This window comes from Fundulus heteroclitus, chromosome 16 (assembly GCF_011125445.2).
Source record: "Fundulus heteroclitus isolate FHET01 chromosome 16, MU-UCD_Fhet_4.1, whole genome shotgun sequence".
Taxonomy (NCBI): Eukaryota; Metazoa; Chordata; class Actinopteri; order Cyprinodontiformes; family Fundulidae; genus Fundulus; species Fundulus heteroclitus.
In genome coordinates this window covers 4,225,041-4,240,593 of record NC_046376.1, presented here as the reverse complement: position 1 = coordinate 4,240,593, position 15,553 = coordinate 4,225,041, and the positions used below count along the sequence as shown (strand labels likewise).

The following is a 15,553-nucleotide window of genomic DNA, read 5'->3' as shown; positions in this document are numbered from 1 at the left end:
TGCAAAACTGGTGAATAAATGTTGATGTATAAAGGTTTAAGTATCAGAGTTTAAGATTTCTCATATTATGGAGCTTCTAATACTGGTTGTGTGAGTTTGAAAGTACAAAAGTATTTGCTGAAAGCGACATGAATGAATGGCTGAATATAAATGGACTGTATGCGTTTCCAGTTTGAGATAAGAGTGTTTAATATGGGGAGATAACACGAGCTGACCTTCGCTACAGTGAACTCTTCAGAGGAGATTTCTGTAAACAAACATGCCCTACATAATGCATGAGGAGACGCCGGATGAGACGGAGTGTTAAGAGGCTATCTCTGTGTGCGTGTCAGGATGCAATGAGTGAATTTCAATTATCAGACTTGCCTGTGTGATTGGAAGACTTGTGGGATTCTCAGGGTGTGAGCTTCGTGTAACCGGCCTAATCAGGTTCATTAGCCCGCTATTTAACGGACAGAGGAGATGAGGAGACGAATCAGTTCACATTGTGCATTTGGCGGTTCCGTCTCCCCGCTGGTATGAATCAAGCTCATTGAGAAAGAGGCGGAAATTGCCACTTTGGCAAATACCGCGCTGACTTAAAATGACCTGATAAAGGCCAATCACGGCGTTAATGGGGCCTGAAAACTGCGGTTTACATAGACTCACAGATCAGGAAGGTCACATGCGAGGTTAAATCTCATCGTTGGAGTTTGGAAATCTGAAAGTTTTAGGTTAATTTAATCAAACAGCGAAAAACATTGTAGAACTTTGAACGTGCATTCTGCTACGTTGTGGAATGTTGTGCATGTTTAACTGGACAAGCCTAGATTTAATCATTTCCAGTTTTATTGGACCATTGCAATGTCTCTGAGTCTTCTGTTTTTTAGCCATTCTGTTAGAAATTTGCTGCCATGTTTGTAGATAAATCAGCCGTTAACGAAACCTTTTTTTTTTTTTTCCATGTCGTGCAACCTGCGTTTGCTCCTCTGGTTTTCTCGGATGGCAAGTCCTGTGCTGCTGATTCAGAATAGCCACAGGGTGTCAACAGCTCTGTGTTTGAAATCGGTTTTTGAATTTTCTGAGTGGAATAGAATTTCTTTTCATCATTTTGGCTCCTTTTGAACACATTTTGACTCATGTGTCCTCTTTATTTCCTTTTGGGCAGAGTGTATTTTATTAAGAGTGCTTTCTAAGTCTTTCTTGCTCACATCTGGTCATTTTGCATCTCTGTGCGGTGCCTTTGAGGCTCTCTTTTAACATTTCATGCAAGAAAAATGAGAGAATCAGATTAAAATTGGAAAAATTATCCTAGATCATGAGTCTGAAACAAAAGGATGTTAAATAATTTGATGAAAATGAATCAATACACAGAGTGTTTTATCCGAAGTCACAGAGAAAGTGAAAAACTGATGCGGTAGGCCGGCTGAATTTACTGAAATGTCAATTTTAGATGGTACTCAGGACGGTTTTGGGCTTGTATGGCCCCCACAGGATGGTATGCATGCCTGACGACGTCGGGGCTCCTTCTCAGATGACGGATGGTGTCCTGAGGAACCACTTCCAGATCCTGACCAGCACTGAGCTCCTGAACAGCCTGAGGTGCAACCTGGTGACGTCTGACAGACCTAAACATGATGATGTCCCGCAGAGGTTCTGTTGGATTTAGGTCAGGGCAGTGTGGACGTCACATTATCATATCGTTACATCAGCAAAGGCTCCAACATTGGGTCTGAGGATTTCACCCCAGTACCCAGTGGCAGTCAGGGTGCCATTGTTTATCAGGCTGAACGATGTTACAGGCAGGATAACGTTCACCACAGCTTCTCCAGAACCGATCATGTCTGTCCCATGAGCTCAGAGAGAACCTGCTTTCGTCTGTGGAAAGAACAGGGTGCTGGTGCAGAACCGGCCTTTCCCCATGTTCTCTGGCAAATGCCAGTTGGGCTCCATGGTGTCAGGAAGTGACCCCAGGCCCTACTAGAGGACACCGGGCACTTGGGCCAACATGAAGTCTGTTTCTGATGGTTTGGGTCGGAGACATTAACACCAGTGGGCCGCTGGAAGTCACTTTGTAAGGCTCTGGTGGCGCTCATCCTGGTCCTCCTTCCACAGTGGAGCAGATCCTGGTTCTGCTGATGGGTTAAGGACCTCAGACGGCCTGGTCCAGCTCTCCTAGAGTCGCTGCCTGTCACCTGGAATCTCCTCCATGCCGTTGAGATCGTGCTGGGAGACGCAGCAAGCCGTTTGGCAATGTGGCGTATTGACGTATTGTTATCCTGGTGGAGTTGGACTGCCTGTGCAAACTCTGCAGGCTCCAGGTATCGCCTCATGGTACCAGTAGAGACTGTGACTGGTCAAATGCTAAACTAATGAAAAGCAGTCAAAAAAAGCTCAAGGAGGGAAAAATGTCCGTGCCCTCCACCTGCAGAACCATTCCTGTTTCTGGGGTCATCTCATTGTTGCCGACACTGATTAACAACGCCCTCTACCACTAAACTGACCAGATCAATAATCTACAGACTTGACTGACTTGATACTCTGATTAAACATTGTTAACTTAATTTTTTTTTGATCAGTGCATTTTAGATTTTTTTGGTTTTGTGTGTCTGTGACTCCAGGCCTGTGTCCAGTCATGCAGCTAAATTAACAAGTTTTTTCCCCATCACATGTTGCAGAAACAACAAAAACTTGGGGGATTTTAACACTCACCTAGAAGTGTGACCATTGACTGGAATCAATCAGTGAACCACAGAAAAAAAATATATATTTGTGCTTAATCATGGCTAAGTAAAGATGATTTGCTAACACTATCCTGTGCACACACTCTGTCTGCACCGATGAACATTAACTCACCTCAGTATGCTGTATGCCTGAAGTTGCTAACACTGCAACTTCTGGCATACAGCATCCTATTTCTGCACACGGGTGCTCTTTGCACAGAGCATCAGGCTTTTATCTGTTGATTATTGAGTTGATCATAACACATCCTGACCTGATGCATTAGAACACTGAATTCTTCCACCTTTATCGTAAAATTCACAAAGTATACACAAATGGGGGCGCATCAAAGGGGCACTTGAAGTAAAACAAAAGGTGTCTCATTTCTTGATATTTAAAGCAACGTAAAATCTGGTTTTAGATATGACGACAAACAGGATGACAGCAGCGTACTGATGTTCAGATTCTCAAAGCTTTTTCTCTATTTCTGGACTGATTTGGTATTTCAGTGATTCGGCTTTGCACAGAGCTACAAACAGGGGGACATTGCTCTGAGTTTTGTTTCAGTAAACTGTGATTTTCTTTCTGCAAATATGGTTTCATATAGTAAAAATAAAATGTCCTGTCAGATATTTGTTGCATGGTGGAACAGTTGTTGGCACTGTTGCCTTGCGGCGTGAAGGTCTTGGGTTGGAATCTGGGCCTGGGGTTTATCTGCGGCGAGTTTTCACGCTCTCCCAGTGACAGACTTTCAGAGAGTCCAGGGCGTACCCCTGCCTCCTGCTCCACGACCACCCGGCGACGGCTCCGTGACCCCGCCACCCTGCCCGCATAAGCGGGGACAGACAATAAATGGATGAGCAGATGGTTGGAATTAACACAAAAGTTGTGGAAAATACTGATGCACAAACTGCAAAAAGCGCATGAAAAAGAGAATTTTAATGTCCAAATTCGACGAATTGAGAGAAATGTGGTCCTTTTTTTTCTTTTTCACATAAAGTCAGAATGTATCAGTGAGTTTTAAGGCAGCTGCAGTTTCTAGATCAAAACAAAGGGCGTAACTCACCTCTGTTAGACTGCACCGATGTGAAGGTGGAGCCGATGACTTCACATGGCATGATTCAATCGATCCGTGATCTTCAGAGTTTAAAGTTACAGTCTCCTCGAGTTCACGTGGCAAACAGAAGCCGGAGAACCAAAAACATTCAGTATTGGAGGTAAACAGGGGCAAGCGATACCTTCTTGGCACACTTTCACACCCCTCCATTTGCACTCATGTTCTGCTGCACACGGACAGACACCGCGGCCTGGAGGGATTACAGCGCGGGGCGGTGTGGGAGCGCGGCAGCACGGCTCCCCGGTACGACGACAAGGTCACCTTAAGTGGATTGGGGGACTGTGTGAGCGTAAGGGGCGGCTGAGTGGCCATTTCCCCCAGAGGAAAACAGGGAACAAGTCATGAAAAAGTAATTAAGCAGGATGCACATCGCTGGATGCCACAAGCGGTGGGAAAGATGAAAAAGCCCCGAGGCCGAGCAAACTATTTGTTCACAGGACTCCGGAGAGACGTTCTCCAAACAGCGGGATTGCTGAACCTCAAATGTTTTTGTTTTAGCCAAAATCTCAGCATTATAACTGCTAAAGGTGACGTTTTGGACATTTCTACAGAGAATCTTAGGTTTTTAGGCTCTCTGAAGAAACTTTTAGTAAATTAGCAAAACTTAAATGGAGTTGATTTGCCTTGAGGTGCAGCGGCTGACTCAAATGGACTAAAATGATGGATTCTTCTGGGACGCTCATAAATGGACACTTTTTCCGATTAAGGTGGACTTGATTTAGAAACAGCAATCAAACAAAAATGTCACCTTTGGCCATTAAAACTATTTCCCCCATTTATCTTTTATTTTTTATAGGCAACTTATACCCTATAATTAAATAGTAAAAAGGAAAACCTTTCAAATGATAAAAAATTATCCTTTTTAAAAAAATACTCCTCCCCTTTAGGGTTCATGTTCAGTTTTGATGAATAGTTCTTCTCTGGCATTTGTTGTAAAAACTCCCTGCTGGAAGCTAAAATGCTCTGAAGAGTTAAGAAAGACGCTGCTGTCTTTCTTAATTTGGATATTATGTGACAGAGCAACACAAAGTAGCCTGTAACTGTGAGGTAGAAGAAAAAAGAAAGGGAAATGTTTGCTCTTTGCTCTCGTTCTGGGCGAAATACCTCGAGGTCGGTCAGATGAATAAAGGACATCTGTGATCATCAATTTTCAGAAATTAGGCTCATGCACAAAACACTTTAAGGCGGGACGAAGACGCCTTGTTTTTGCCAGTGAAAGAACCGATGCAGTGAGGAGGAGAAGTCGCCACCGCCTCCTTTACCTCTGACTTAGCCCGGCAACAAGTGACTTTTAAATGGCGGGGAGCCTGCTCTGAGGGTCCCCAGCCCGCAGCAGGATTTAAAAGTTATTATTTCTGACGAGGAGAGTAAGAAAACAAAGTATTTCATTTGAATCTGAGCCATTTGCTCTGGTAACAAAATCAATGCAGGAACAGTATGAGGACAGATTTCATGCATATTACTGAAGTCAATGCCGCTCTGCGCCTCCTGTCATCAGACATCGCCGGCATCGTTTTTAAAAGCTCCCAGCTGTGCATCACCGGCTCCTTCTGTGATCTATGAACGACCAGAGGCAGCTCAGAGGTGGCAGGAACCTTTTTCTGAAAGAAGCTTTTGTCTTTGAACCTCAATCAAAGTTAAGTTTGGGTTTGAACTCATGAATATGCTTTGATCTAAAGCCATCCATAGCAGTTCTGCTTGTAAGTGTAGCTTCTAGCAGCATTTCCTCTAGGATTGTCCTGTTTGTAGCTTTATCTCTGTCACTGCTATAGAAATGCATCCCCCCAGCATGATGCTGCCACCACCATGTCTACCAAAATAGATGGTATCATGTGCAGAGTTGAAGGAGTGTGCATGTGGCCTGTCCTATAAGCTCCTTCCTTAAACGGTTCGCTGTGTTCCCAACATGGCAAACTGTAAAATGTACTTCCTGTGAATTTTCAGCTGCCTTAATGAATACAACAATTCTTCCAATGCATTGCAGATTGGGATTGGAACCTGAGAAGATTTGGAAGAGTTTAAAGGGGGATACTGTACACATATTACTTAATTAGCACTTGTTCTTAATATGCATTTTCACATCATTAATTGATCTTTAAGCATCGGGAAAGAATTAACCAAACGTGAGTAGTAACCAGTTACATTTACTTCAGTAATGTTGTGACAGAAAGTACTCATAGGAGTAGATTTACTGTATTGAGAAACGTGTAACAAAATAAAAAAGACCAGACACAGACCAACACAGTTTATGTAAAAGCGAGGCTCCTTCTTTTTGCACCAGCTTCATTGTTCCAATGCTGAGCACCTGCCCCGTAAGATCAAGTGGAAAAGAAATACTTTACTCCATTTATATGTATGCTACTTATTTGTCCCTGCTGCATTCCCACAGCATGATGCTGCCGCCACCATGTTCCACCATGTTCCACCATGACATGCAGGGCGTTCCCCTCTGAGCGGGGCAACTTGCTCTATCCCCTACATGTGATGTGCCAAACAACTTATTATGACCTCCCATTCACCTTTTTCTTCTTGCCACTCGCAATAGAGTGTTAGACAAGTGGAGAGTGCTAATCTAATCTTTTATTTGTACTTGTTTTGGATCTTAACTCGTTTTAATTTATCACAAAAAAAAATCAAAACGAAAAACATGGAGGCCTTTTTTAATAGTTAAAGCGGTATGACCGGATTTATGAACCCTAACGACCGACGGGGCGCCACAGCCTCTGAATGCCTGTAGAGCAGATGTGGCGAGCGGGACGCCGTCCTCTGTGACGCCGCGCACATCTGTCAGTCTGCTTCCTCCTGCCAGGAGGTGTTTGAGCGAGGTCAGGCAGGCTGCCAGCGGCTCCATGTTAAACCGAGACATGAGCGACAGAAGATGGTGACAAGACCTCCGCTTTGAAGAGACGGCTTCTGTAATCAGGGTGCTAGTATGTGTCAGCTGAGAGGGACAGGAAGTGGGGAGACAGCTACAGCCAGAACGGGCCGATTGCCTCATAAAGTGTCTGGATTATACTAAATTATTTGTTTTTAAAAAAAAAAAAGAAAACTTTAACATACCAGCTGTGCACCGTTTGCTCCCGGTTTTCTTAAAATGAGTTTGCATACTTTTTTTGCACACAGCTAAACACAACTGCCCGCCCTCGCAGGATTAAAGCAGTGCCGTTAATGGTGGACATCCTCCCCTGTCCTCATTAATCCTTCCAAACAGACTCGTGCATTCATTCAGACCCGCAGCCAAGCCAACGGCAGTGGAAACATTTTGGGCCGCTGACCGTGGCACCAGACTGATGCGCCTGTGTGTGTGAACCGCGGATGAGTCCTGTCATCAGGTGCCAGGAGTAAGCAGGTTTGAAATGTTTGGGCGACATACCGTAGGAGATGGGGATGTCCAGGTCGCCCTGCCAGGACATCTGCCCCGATTCGTCTATGGACTGTTGAGCTGTTGAAACGCAAAACAGGCATTAGTCCCGACCTAACACAACTTCTGAGAGATTCATATTAAAGAGGACCATAACAGGGAAATCTACAACTGTGCCTTGCTGCCTTTCACACTGTCTGCCCACGAAGTGTGGACGTGTTACTTTGTCTTTAGAAGTATGTGTAAGAACTTTGCAAGATGTCACTTCAAGCCACGATGGACTCTAACGTCCAAGTTTCACTTATCGAAAACAAAAGTCACATTCTTTCTATTTTTTTTTTCCCTTTTGTTCCTGACGCCACAGTGCTGTGAAATGTCATTTGGCAGAAAAGAGGATGACAGCATGCCACCGTGGCCGTGCGACTGCAGTCATCATTTTTCTGAACTTGGAGCTGAGAAGTAAAAACACACACAGAAGAGGATGGGCTACCTTTCAAGTGGCCACGTCCGAGTGTGACAAACCCAGAGGAGATGAAGTTGTGCATGTCTTGTCCACCGCTGCGCATGTTTTCCTTCCCGTAATGTCCTGGTGAGATACACAGGGCACTAAATTAACATTTATTCTGTTTAAATCTCAAGCCAATATGAGTATTTTTAAATAGTATTTCCTGATCATTCACATATCACACATGTATATATCCTATATGTATATTTGATATTTATTCACATTTATTTTACCTGAAGGCAGTAAGATTAACAACACTGATTTACAGTGTTGAGAAATTACATTCACTGTTATGAGTTTTTTTTCCTCGACATTTAATTTTACAACATACGGAAGTATCAAAAGGATAAATGATACAAACATAGCTGGAAAAACACAAAGCAACTGACTCCTAGCAAAAAGCAAAGGATGATATACTGATATATGTTTTCTGTGCAGATAAACCGAAGTCTAAGGTGTGATCTGCAGACCTCACACAGTGTTGTAACCACATACTGTATGTTGCTTCATAAAAATGACATTTATTTTTGTCAAAACATTAAGAAATGAAGCAAAGTAGTAAAACATGTCCTGCCACACTTGTGAATTATGTTTATTGTTTATTATGCATCCTAACTTTGTGTAGCGTGTTTATTGGAAATGATGTTAATAAATGAATATTGTTCTAGTGCATTTGGTCAAGCTGTGTGATTATTGTTATTTTAAAAACTTTATTTGTACAGGTGGACTCATTGAGACACGAGTTCTAAAAATACAAGAGAGACCTGTTACTACTGCCCTGATGACGTCTCATTTTTTTTTAACGCTTGACTGCCTGACCATCTCAGGCTGAAAGTTCAGTTCTCTATGCATTGAATGAGTGTCAACAACTAGTCAGCTAGGTAGCAACTGAATCAATCAGAAAATAGGGCCAGCTCCACTAACATGTCAGCCACCTCAAGTATTCAAAATCCTGAAGTGAGTGAAATCTTCATCAGTGCAGAGAGAGAGTCTGCATGAAGTAGCATGACATAATGTTATATGGTGCAATATTATCAAAATACCTCACCGGTCCATCACAGGGCAACACAGGACAAACAACTATTCAGTACACACTCACACCTAAGGGTAATTTGGGGAGACCAATTAACCTAACAGTACTTTTGGACTGCGGGAGGAAGCCGGAGTACCCGGAAAGAGCCCACACATTCCCAGGGAGAACATGCAAACTCTGTGCCAAAAGATTTGAATCCCAGGACCTTCTTACTGCAAGATAATGTGCAGATAAGTGATGTGGTAAAAGTGTTTCCTGACATTATAATCATGCACAAACCAGATGTGCAGTAGTACGATGAGTTTATAACATTGTGTCATAATTAAAAGGTGGACAAACTGTGTCAGCAGAGCCTGGCAACCTAATTGGATGCACAATGTTTTCTTGCAAGGGCTTTAGAAAAGAAACAGAGGCACAATTTCTGGTTTGCTCCAGTTGTGCTTGTGACAAAAGTGTGTAGTCCTTGTGTAATAGTCCTGAAAAAAAAATTACTTTTCTTACCTTAATTGCATACAAATAGTGAAAAGCTAAATGGAGGTTCGAATTAGCAAACGGGTTAAATGACTCAAAGCCTCTGGTTCACTTATAGATACAGCATCAAATGGGTGACAGTGCCTTGGTAAAGCTGAAGAGTGAACTGAAGACTTAGATAATCATGTTATGATTGTGGTTATAGACGATGGATGGGTGGATAATGTTATGTTAAGCTTTGGTATGTTGGGGTGAGATGATTCTCAGGTTTTATCACATCAGGTGAATCCATCTTTTTAAGATATAGATTTTCTTACATTTCCAAAAGCTGGTGTCTTAAATTAAACAAAATCTTCCTCAATGGATACTTAGAAATAATCCTTTCCATTTTAAGAAAAAGCCAGAGATTATAAGAATGCTAAACAGGGCTAAAGTGGCATAACAGATGAAATTCACTCCTAGATGGGAATATTGGATCGTCAATATTTATTACCCAAGGATGGCAGAAATGCAATCAGCATATTTCAGAGCTGTCATATTCCCTTTTCTCACAGCTTTTTGCTCACACAGGGTGACATTTTGTAATCGTTCATTGATTTCTTATTTTTTTGTAAGAATACTAGTTGGTAAAAGCGGTATACACATTGCTACACCTCTTTTTCGACTTTCCTTGTGTGTGAATGTCTGAATTGCAATTTTCACTATTGCACCATACTTCTGAAAAAGGGGCTGTAACTGAAAGGCCAGCGTGAACACAAAGACAAGACAAGGCGCCGGCTTGTACAATAGCTGCGCTCAATTGAGCTGTCGATCACAAAGCTAGACTTGTAAGGAAATTAAAGAATGCAGCATCCAGCAGACTAAAAGAGGACAAAAAATAAATAAAATGTGAGGGGAAGGTCCATCAAATCACCTTTCCTCTTTCCAGGTTGTTCTCCGTTCCACCTGCTTTGTATTAACTAGTCAACAGTTAAATGCCTCCATCTCCATGGAAGCGCTGCAGAGTCAATAACATCACTCAGACCTCTGGGCCCGGGGAAGCTAAGATCGAACAGCAATCCAAATTATCATAATGAGAAGAAACACCTGGGGACCATTAAGCCTGGATTTCATCACACCACAGTTTTACACCACAGCCGTGCGGCGCCTCTGTTTATTTTCTTTTTTAATAAAACCCAGAGCATGATTAAAAAATTATTACTGTCGTGACCATAACTTTTAATTTAGAAATAATCATAGAAAAACCATTAAAAGCATAATTTTGATCATTTACAGCTTAAAGAACTCATGTTTCATAACGGATGTATCCCCAGTGGATTAGACCATGGAGATAAAACCCTGTTGCCAGAGATACTGACTGCTGTATAGATTGTTCCCAGGCGGAAACATGAACGTATAGCTGGAAGGGGATCATCATAACGATCTTATCCACACTGCATAAAGAAAAGAAGCAGATCACTGCAAGCATGGGGCTTTTTCACACTTATGGTCAATTTACTTTGGTCCAGATCTGTTGTTGAGTTTGTTGGCATGTAACTTTTTCTGGTGGTTCGGTTATTATTATTTTTTTCATAAAGAGAAATGCTCCAAGCGAAGTCCCTACAAACCATGAGAGAACATTCGGTCTGTTTATTGGTCAGATGCGTTTAGGGTGGGAACAAATGTAAATGCAGGAAGCAGATTCTGTGTTCCCATGCTTGCTGAAAACATGAAGAATGTAATCATCTTGTTAGTACACTGCCTGGCCAAAAAAAGGTCACACACGCTAATATTTCATTGGACCGCCTTTACTTTTGATTACGGCACGCATTCACTGTGGGATTGTTTTGATGAGCTTCTGCTATGTCACAACATTTATTTCCACTCAGTGTTGCATTTATTTTTCACTAAGATCTTGTTGCATTGATGATGGTAGAGTCTGCCCGCTGCACTAAGCTTCTCCTGCTCATCCCAAAGATTCTCAGTGGGGTTTAGGTCTGGACTCTGTGGCTGATCCATGTGTGAAAATGATGTCTCGTGCTTCCTGAAACACTCTTTCACAATTCAAGCCTGGTGAATCCTGACATTGTCATCTTAGAATATGCCCGTTCCATCAGGGAAGATGGAATAACCTGATCATTCAGTATATTCAGTAGTCAGCTGACCTCATTCTTTAAGCTCATACTGTTGCTGAACCAGACCTGACCAGCTGCATCAACCCCAGATCATAGCACTGCCCCCACAGGCTGGTAGAACAGGCGCTAGGCATGATGGGTAAATCACTTCACCTGCCTCTCTTCTTACCCTGGTGTTCCCGTCACTCTGGAACAGGATAAATCTGGACTATATGACCTTCTTCCATTGCTCCAGAGTCCAATCTTTAGGCTCCCCAGCAAACTGAAACCTTTTTTTCCCAGTTAGCTTCACTGGTTAGTGGTTTTCTTAAAGCTACACAGCTGTTCAGCACCAATCCCTTGAGTTTCCGTCACATTGTGCGTGTGGAAATGCTCTTACTTTCACTATTAAACTTCGCTTTGATTTCACCAAACGTTTAAGTACGACGGAGTATTAGGGCCACACATGAAGAGAAAAAATATTTTTGCCATGACGAGATTAAACTCGACATGTCGACTTTAAAGTCGCCATGTCGACATTAAACTCAACATTTCGAGAATAAAGTTGAAATGTCATGGCGACTTTAATCTCGACGTGTCGACTTTAAAGTCGCCCTGTCGACATTAAACTCGCCATTTCGAGAATAAAGTTGATATATCGTGGCGACTTTAATCTCGACATTCCAAAGTTTGGAGAAAAGAGCAACCGCGCAGCTGCAGTCTTTGTGTTTTAATTAAGTGTGAAGGTAGTCTTTGCCGTGCTGCAACTGTATAATCATCACTGGAAGCGGTGGCCTACCAATAACGTAACGTCTTTCCCTAGTGGTGCTTACCCGGGTTCGCAATTCTGAATTTGAGATTCTCGAAATGTTGAGTTTAATGTCGACATGTCGAGGTTAATCTCGTCATGGCAAAAAAAAAAAATTCCCTTCATGTGTGGCCCTAATACTCCGTCGTATTTAAGTGATCACCATCATTCAAGATTTTTTTCCAGCCATGTTTTTCCTCAAAGACGGTGGATCCCCCACTATCCTTCCAGTTTTTAATAATGCGTCGGACAGTTCTTAACCCAATTTTGGTCGTTTCTGGAATCTCCTTAGATGTTTTCTCTGCTTGATGGATGCCGATGATGTGACCCTTCTGAAACAGACGGACATCTTCTCCATGACTGCGGGATATGTCGTTCAACATGGTTGTTTAAGAAATGAGAAGCAACTCATTGCACCAGTTGGGCTTAAATAACTTATTGCCAGCTGAAACGTAATCACCCACACAGTGATTATCCAATGGAAAGCTCGTACCTATTTGATTAAAATCTGATTGGAATTAATTTAATAAAATAGGCTAAATACAGTTTAATATCTTTTCTTAAAATTATCATATTGTGTTGGGCAGGATTAGTATTTTTGGTTATGTTATTTATTTTTATTTATTTTTTTGGCCCAGAGTGCTTTCGCTTTAACAATTTTGCCAAAATAGCCAAAACGTTTGGCCATCACTGGTATAAAAGATGAAAAAAGATGTCAGAAAGTGGAAGAAAAATATGCAGAAAAGACCTAAAAATTCAGCTTTGGCTGTTTTCCATCCAACCAAAGTGGAGATTATTACTTCTGAACATGGATATGTAGAGACGATGTTTTGAATTTTATATAGTAAAGATCCCAGGGAAAGACTGGATTGTGTTCCATAACAGTAACTAAAAACCACTAATATTCATCTGGCTGCAATAATAGAAGCTCTCAGAAAGAGACAGACACAAAATGTCTCCAATTCCATTCTAACAGGCGAAATGAGTCACTTTGGTCTTACAGTTTGAACACTTGATCCCAGTGTTGCTCCACAGAAACCAATAAGAGCTCAGCTGCTGCGAGAGTCCTGCAGGGAGGATTACATTCACTGTCTGCAATGTGTGGAAGACATTTGTCACCTTATTTCACAGCAACATCGAAATTGCAGGAGACAAAATGAGAGAACAGACTAGGACTCGGGGAAATTGAAGTGATAATGTTCACTCTGGGAACGTTAAGGGGAAGCGCCCTGCTATCCACAGCACAAGACCAATTTCATCAGCATCAGGCAGGACACAGAAGTTGATTCACATTATGTGCGACATGAGGGCTACATGTCAGCAGGTGAGGGTCTCAAGCTGTTATTGTTTGACTTTTGCTTTAAAGTGCCTCAAAATGAACCTTTTCGTGTTAAAATACTGTTAGTTAAAGGTCATTTATTGTGTCAGGAGAAGAACAACAACACTGAAGAAGGGAAATAGCTCAATGTAGTTTCTGGGGGTGTATTTAGTATATTGATTTGTTTAAAAGGACAAAAACTAAGACATAAGACTAAAATTATCAGACATGCAAAACTGACTGTTTAAAGAAGAATGGGTATAAGTAAAAACTTGTTATTCCTTACCCCTTTTTGATTAAATCACTTACCTTAAATAATTTAAATCCTAAATAAAACAAACAATGCCAGTTTCAATAATAAACAGCAAAAAATTGTAATAATAATAATAATAATAACCAACGTTTCAATCCCACCAGACAGAAATGTACAGGATGGGAACCTCACTGCAACCTGTCCCCTGCTGTGCATTTCCCCAAAACATCCTTTTATTTTAAATTGCTTTTTTAAAAATTCATATTCTGTCTTTGATTCAAGCTTTGATCACTCGAACTAGTCCATAGATTCACCCTGCAAACTAAAATCCACAAGCTATTTTTAGTCTTATGAACACACTTTTTCATAATTACTCTTTAACCCCCAACTCTTTTAGTAAATGTTTTTTGAATGTTGTCTTGAAGAGAATCTTTTCTTATCCTGAACATAATTATCGATGCTTTAGGTTTGATCCATCTGAATGCAGCAAATGTCTGGATTTCTCCAAAACTGCAACATTTGATATTTTCCTTTTCACGTGTCTTACTTTAGGGTTTTGTCAGATTTTGTGGTCTGCAGTGATATAAACGTCTTTCCATATACTTGTTCTACTTTGATGTTATCAATAGAAATCTGTATTTCTGTCCCCCCTTGTGAGTCTAAATTTCCGAATGTCATAAATATGCTTTTATTCAAATTTAAATACCTTGTCGGTTTAATTTACCACCAATTTAATTAAATTTTTTGATTATGTTTCTTAAAAAAAATTCCATTTACAGCATCTGAGACCCACAAGATCCTAAACCAGAGCGTTTGTGTTTGAATAGGCTGAAATAAAGTGAAATATTTGTTTATAAGATTGTTGTGAAAATGAGTGATTGTGAGTCACGTCTTGCCGTTAACACCCCAGATTCAAAGACGCTCGTCACTTCAGTGTGACGTCCTGCTGTTGGTTAAACAATAGCAGGATAATGGCATGCTAATTTTAACATCTTAGTAACTTTTTCCATGACTCTTTCAATACTAATTTTTTTTTACGGTCATATTTATGTGTTTCGGGCTGTATTAGGTGTTCTTTAATGAGTGCTGTTGTCAAACGTACTCTGGTATATCCTAATGTACCCTACCCAGGCTGTAGTTGGTGGACTAGGTGACCAGTAGGATGAGGATTAATTCACTAAAGAAAACAAAGACGACACCGTGCTGCAGCAATAAGAACTCATCATGCATTTTCTGATGATCCCAACCGTCTTTTTTTACCAATATTGCCCAACCCCAGCAGGGTTGGGCTCAGTCTTTTCTGTGATGTTCCCCTTATCGGGGAGCTAGGTGCTTATATCATTCTACTAATAAAGATCTGTGCTGCAATAAAAGGTTAATCGGTTGTAGGTTGGGTCATGCCCCACCTCTTGTAAAATTCAGCAATTAATTGTCGTTTATCGCTTGATGTTCTCTGTTGATCTAGTTTGACTTCAAATTAGTGTTAAGTACATGTTTTCGGCTATGAATCTTTTCTACTAAATCAATTTCAGTGATAAATTGCTGCTAGTGTTTTTTTCCCCCCATAATTCCCTTCAGCTCTGACTCTAGCAGACAGCTCATGGAGATCATTAACTAATGGAAATGTTCAAGTCCCATGTTACAAACATCCATTTTTTTTTTTTTTTAGTTTATTTTGTTTATCCATATAAAGCCTTATACACTGGATTCTGGAGTCTGCCGCTCCAAGCTAAGACATGCAAATGAGTTTTATTTTCCTCCTGAACTTTCAAGTAGCATGTCTGCAGTTTTCTTGACGTTTACCTTTTGGAATAAAAGGGAAACATTTCTGTGTTATATTTTAAACGTACTGGACACAAGCTGGACTATAAACTCTAAATGAAATGCCCTGATA

General features: G+C 41.2%; 1 protein-coding gene across 4 annotated transcripts in view; it reads right to left on the bottom strand.

Moving 5' to 3' along the window:
* The window catches only part of LOC105938867 (protein shisa-6), a 109,840-nt gene that overhangs the window by 77,069 nt on the left and 17,218 nt on the right, over positions 1-15,553 (bottom strand). For all 4 annotated transcript variants that reach the window (XM_021307698.2, XM_021307701.2, XM_021307700.2 and 1 more), the window contains 2 exons: positions 7,669-7,764; positions 7,191-7,259 (listed from right to left, as the gene is read on the bottom strand). In XM_021307698.2, the coding sequence (XP_021163373.2) occupies positions 7,191-7,259; positions 7,669-7,764 (165 nt within the window). The remainder of the gene's footprint in view (positions 1-7,190; positions 7,260-7,668; positions 7,765-15,553) is intronic.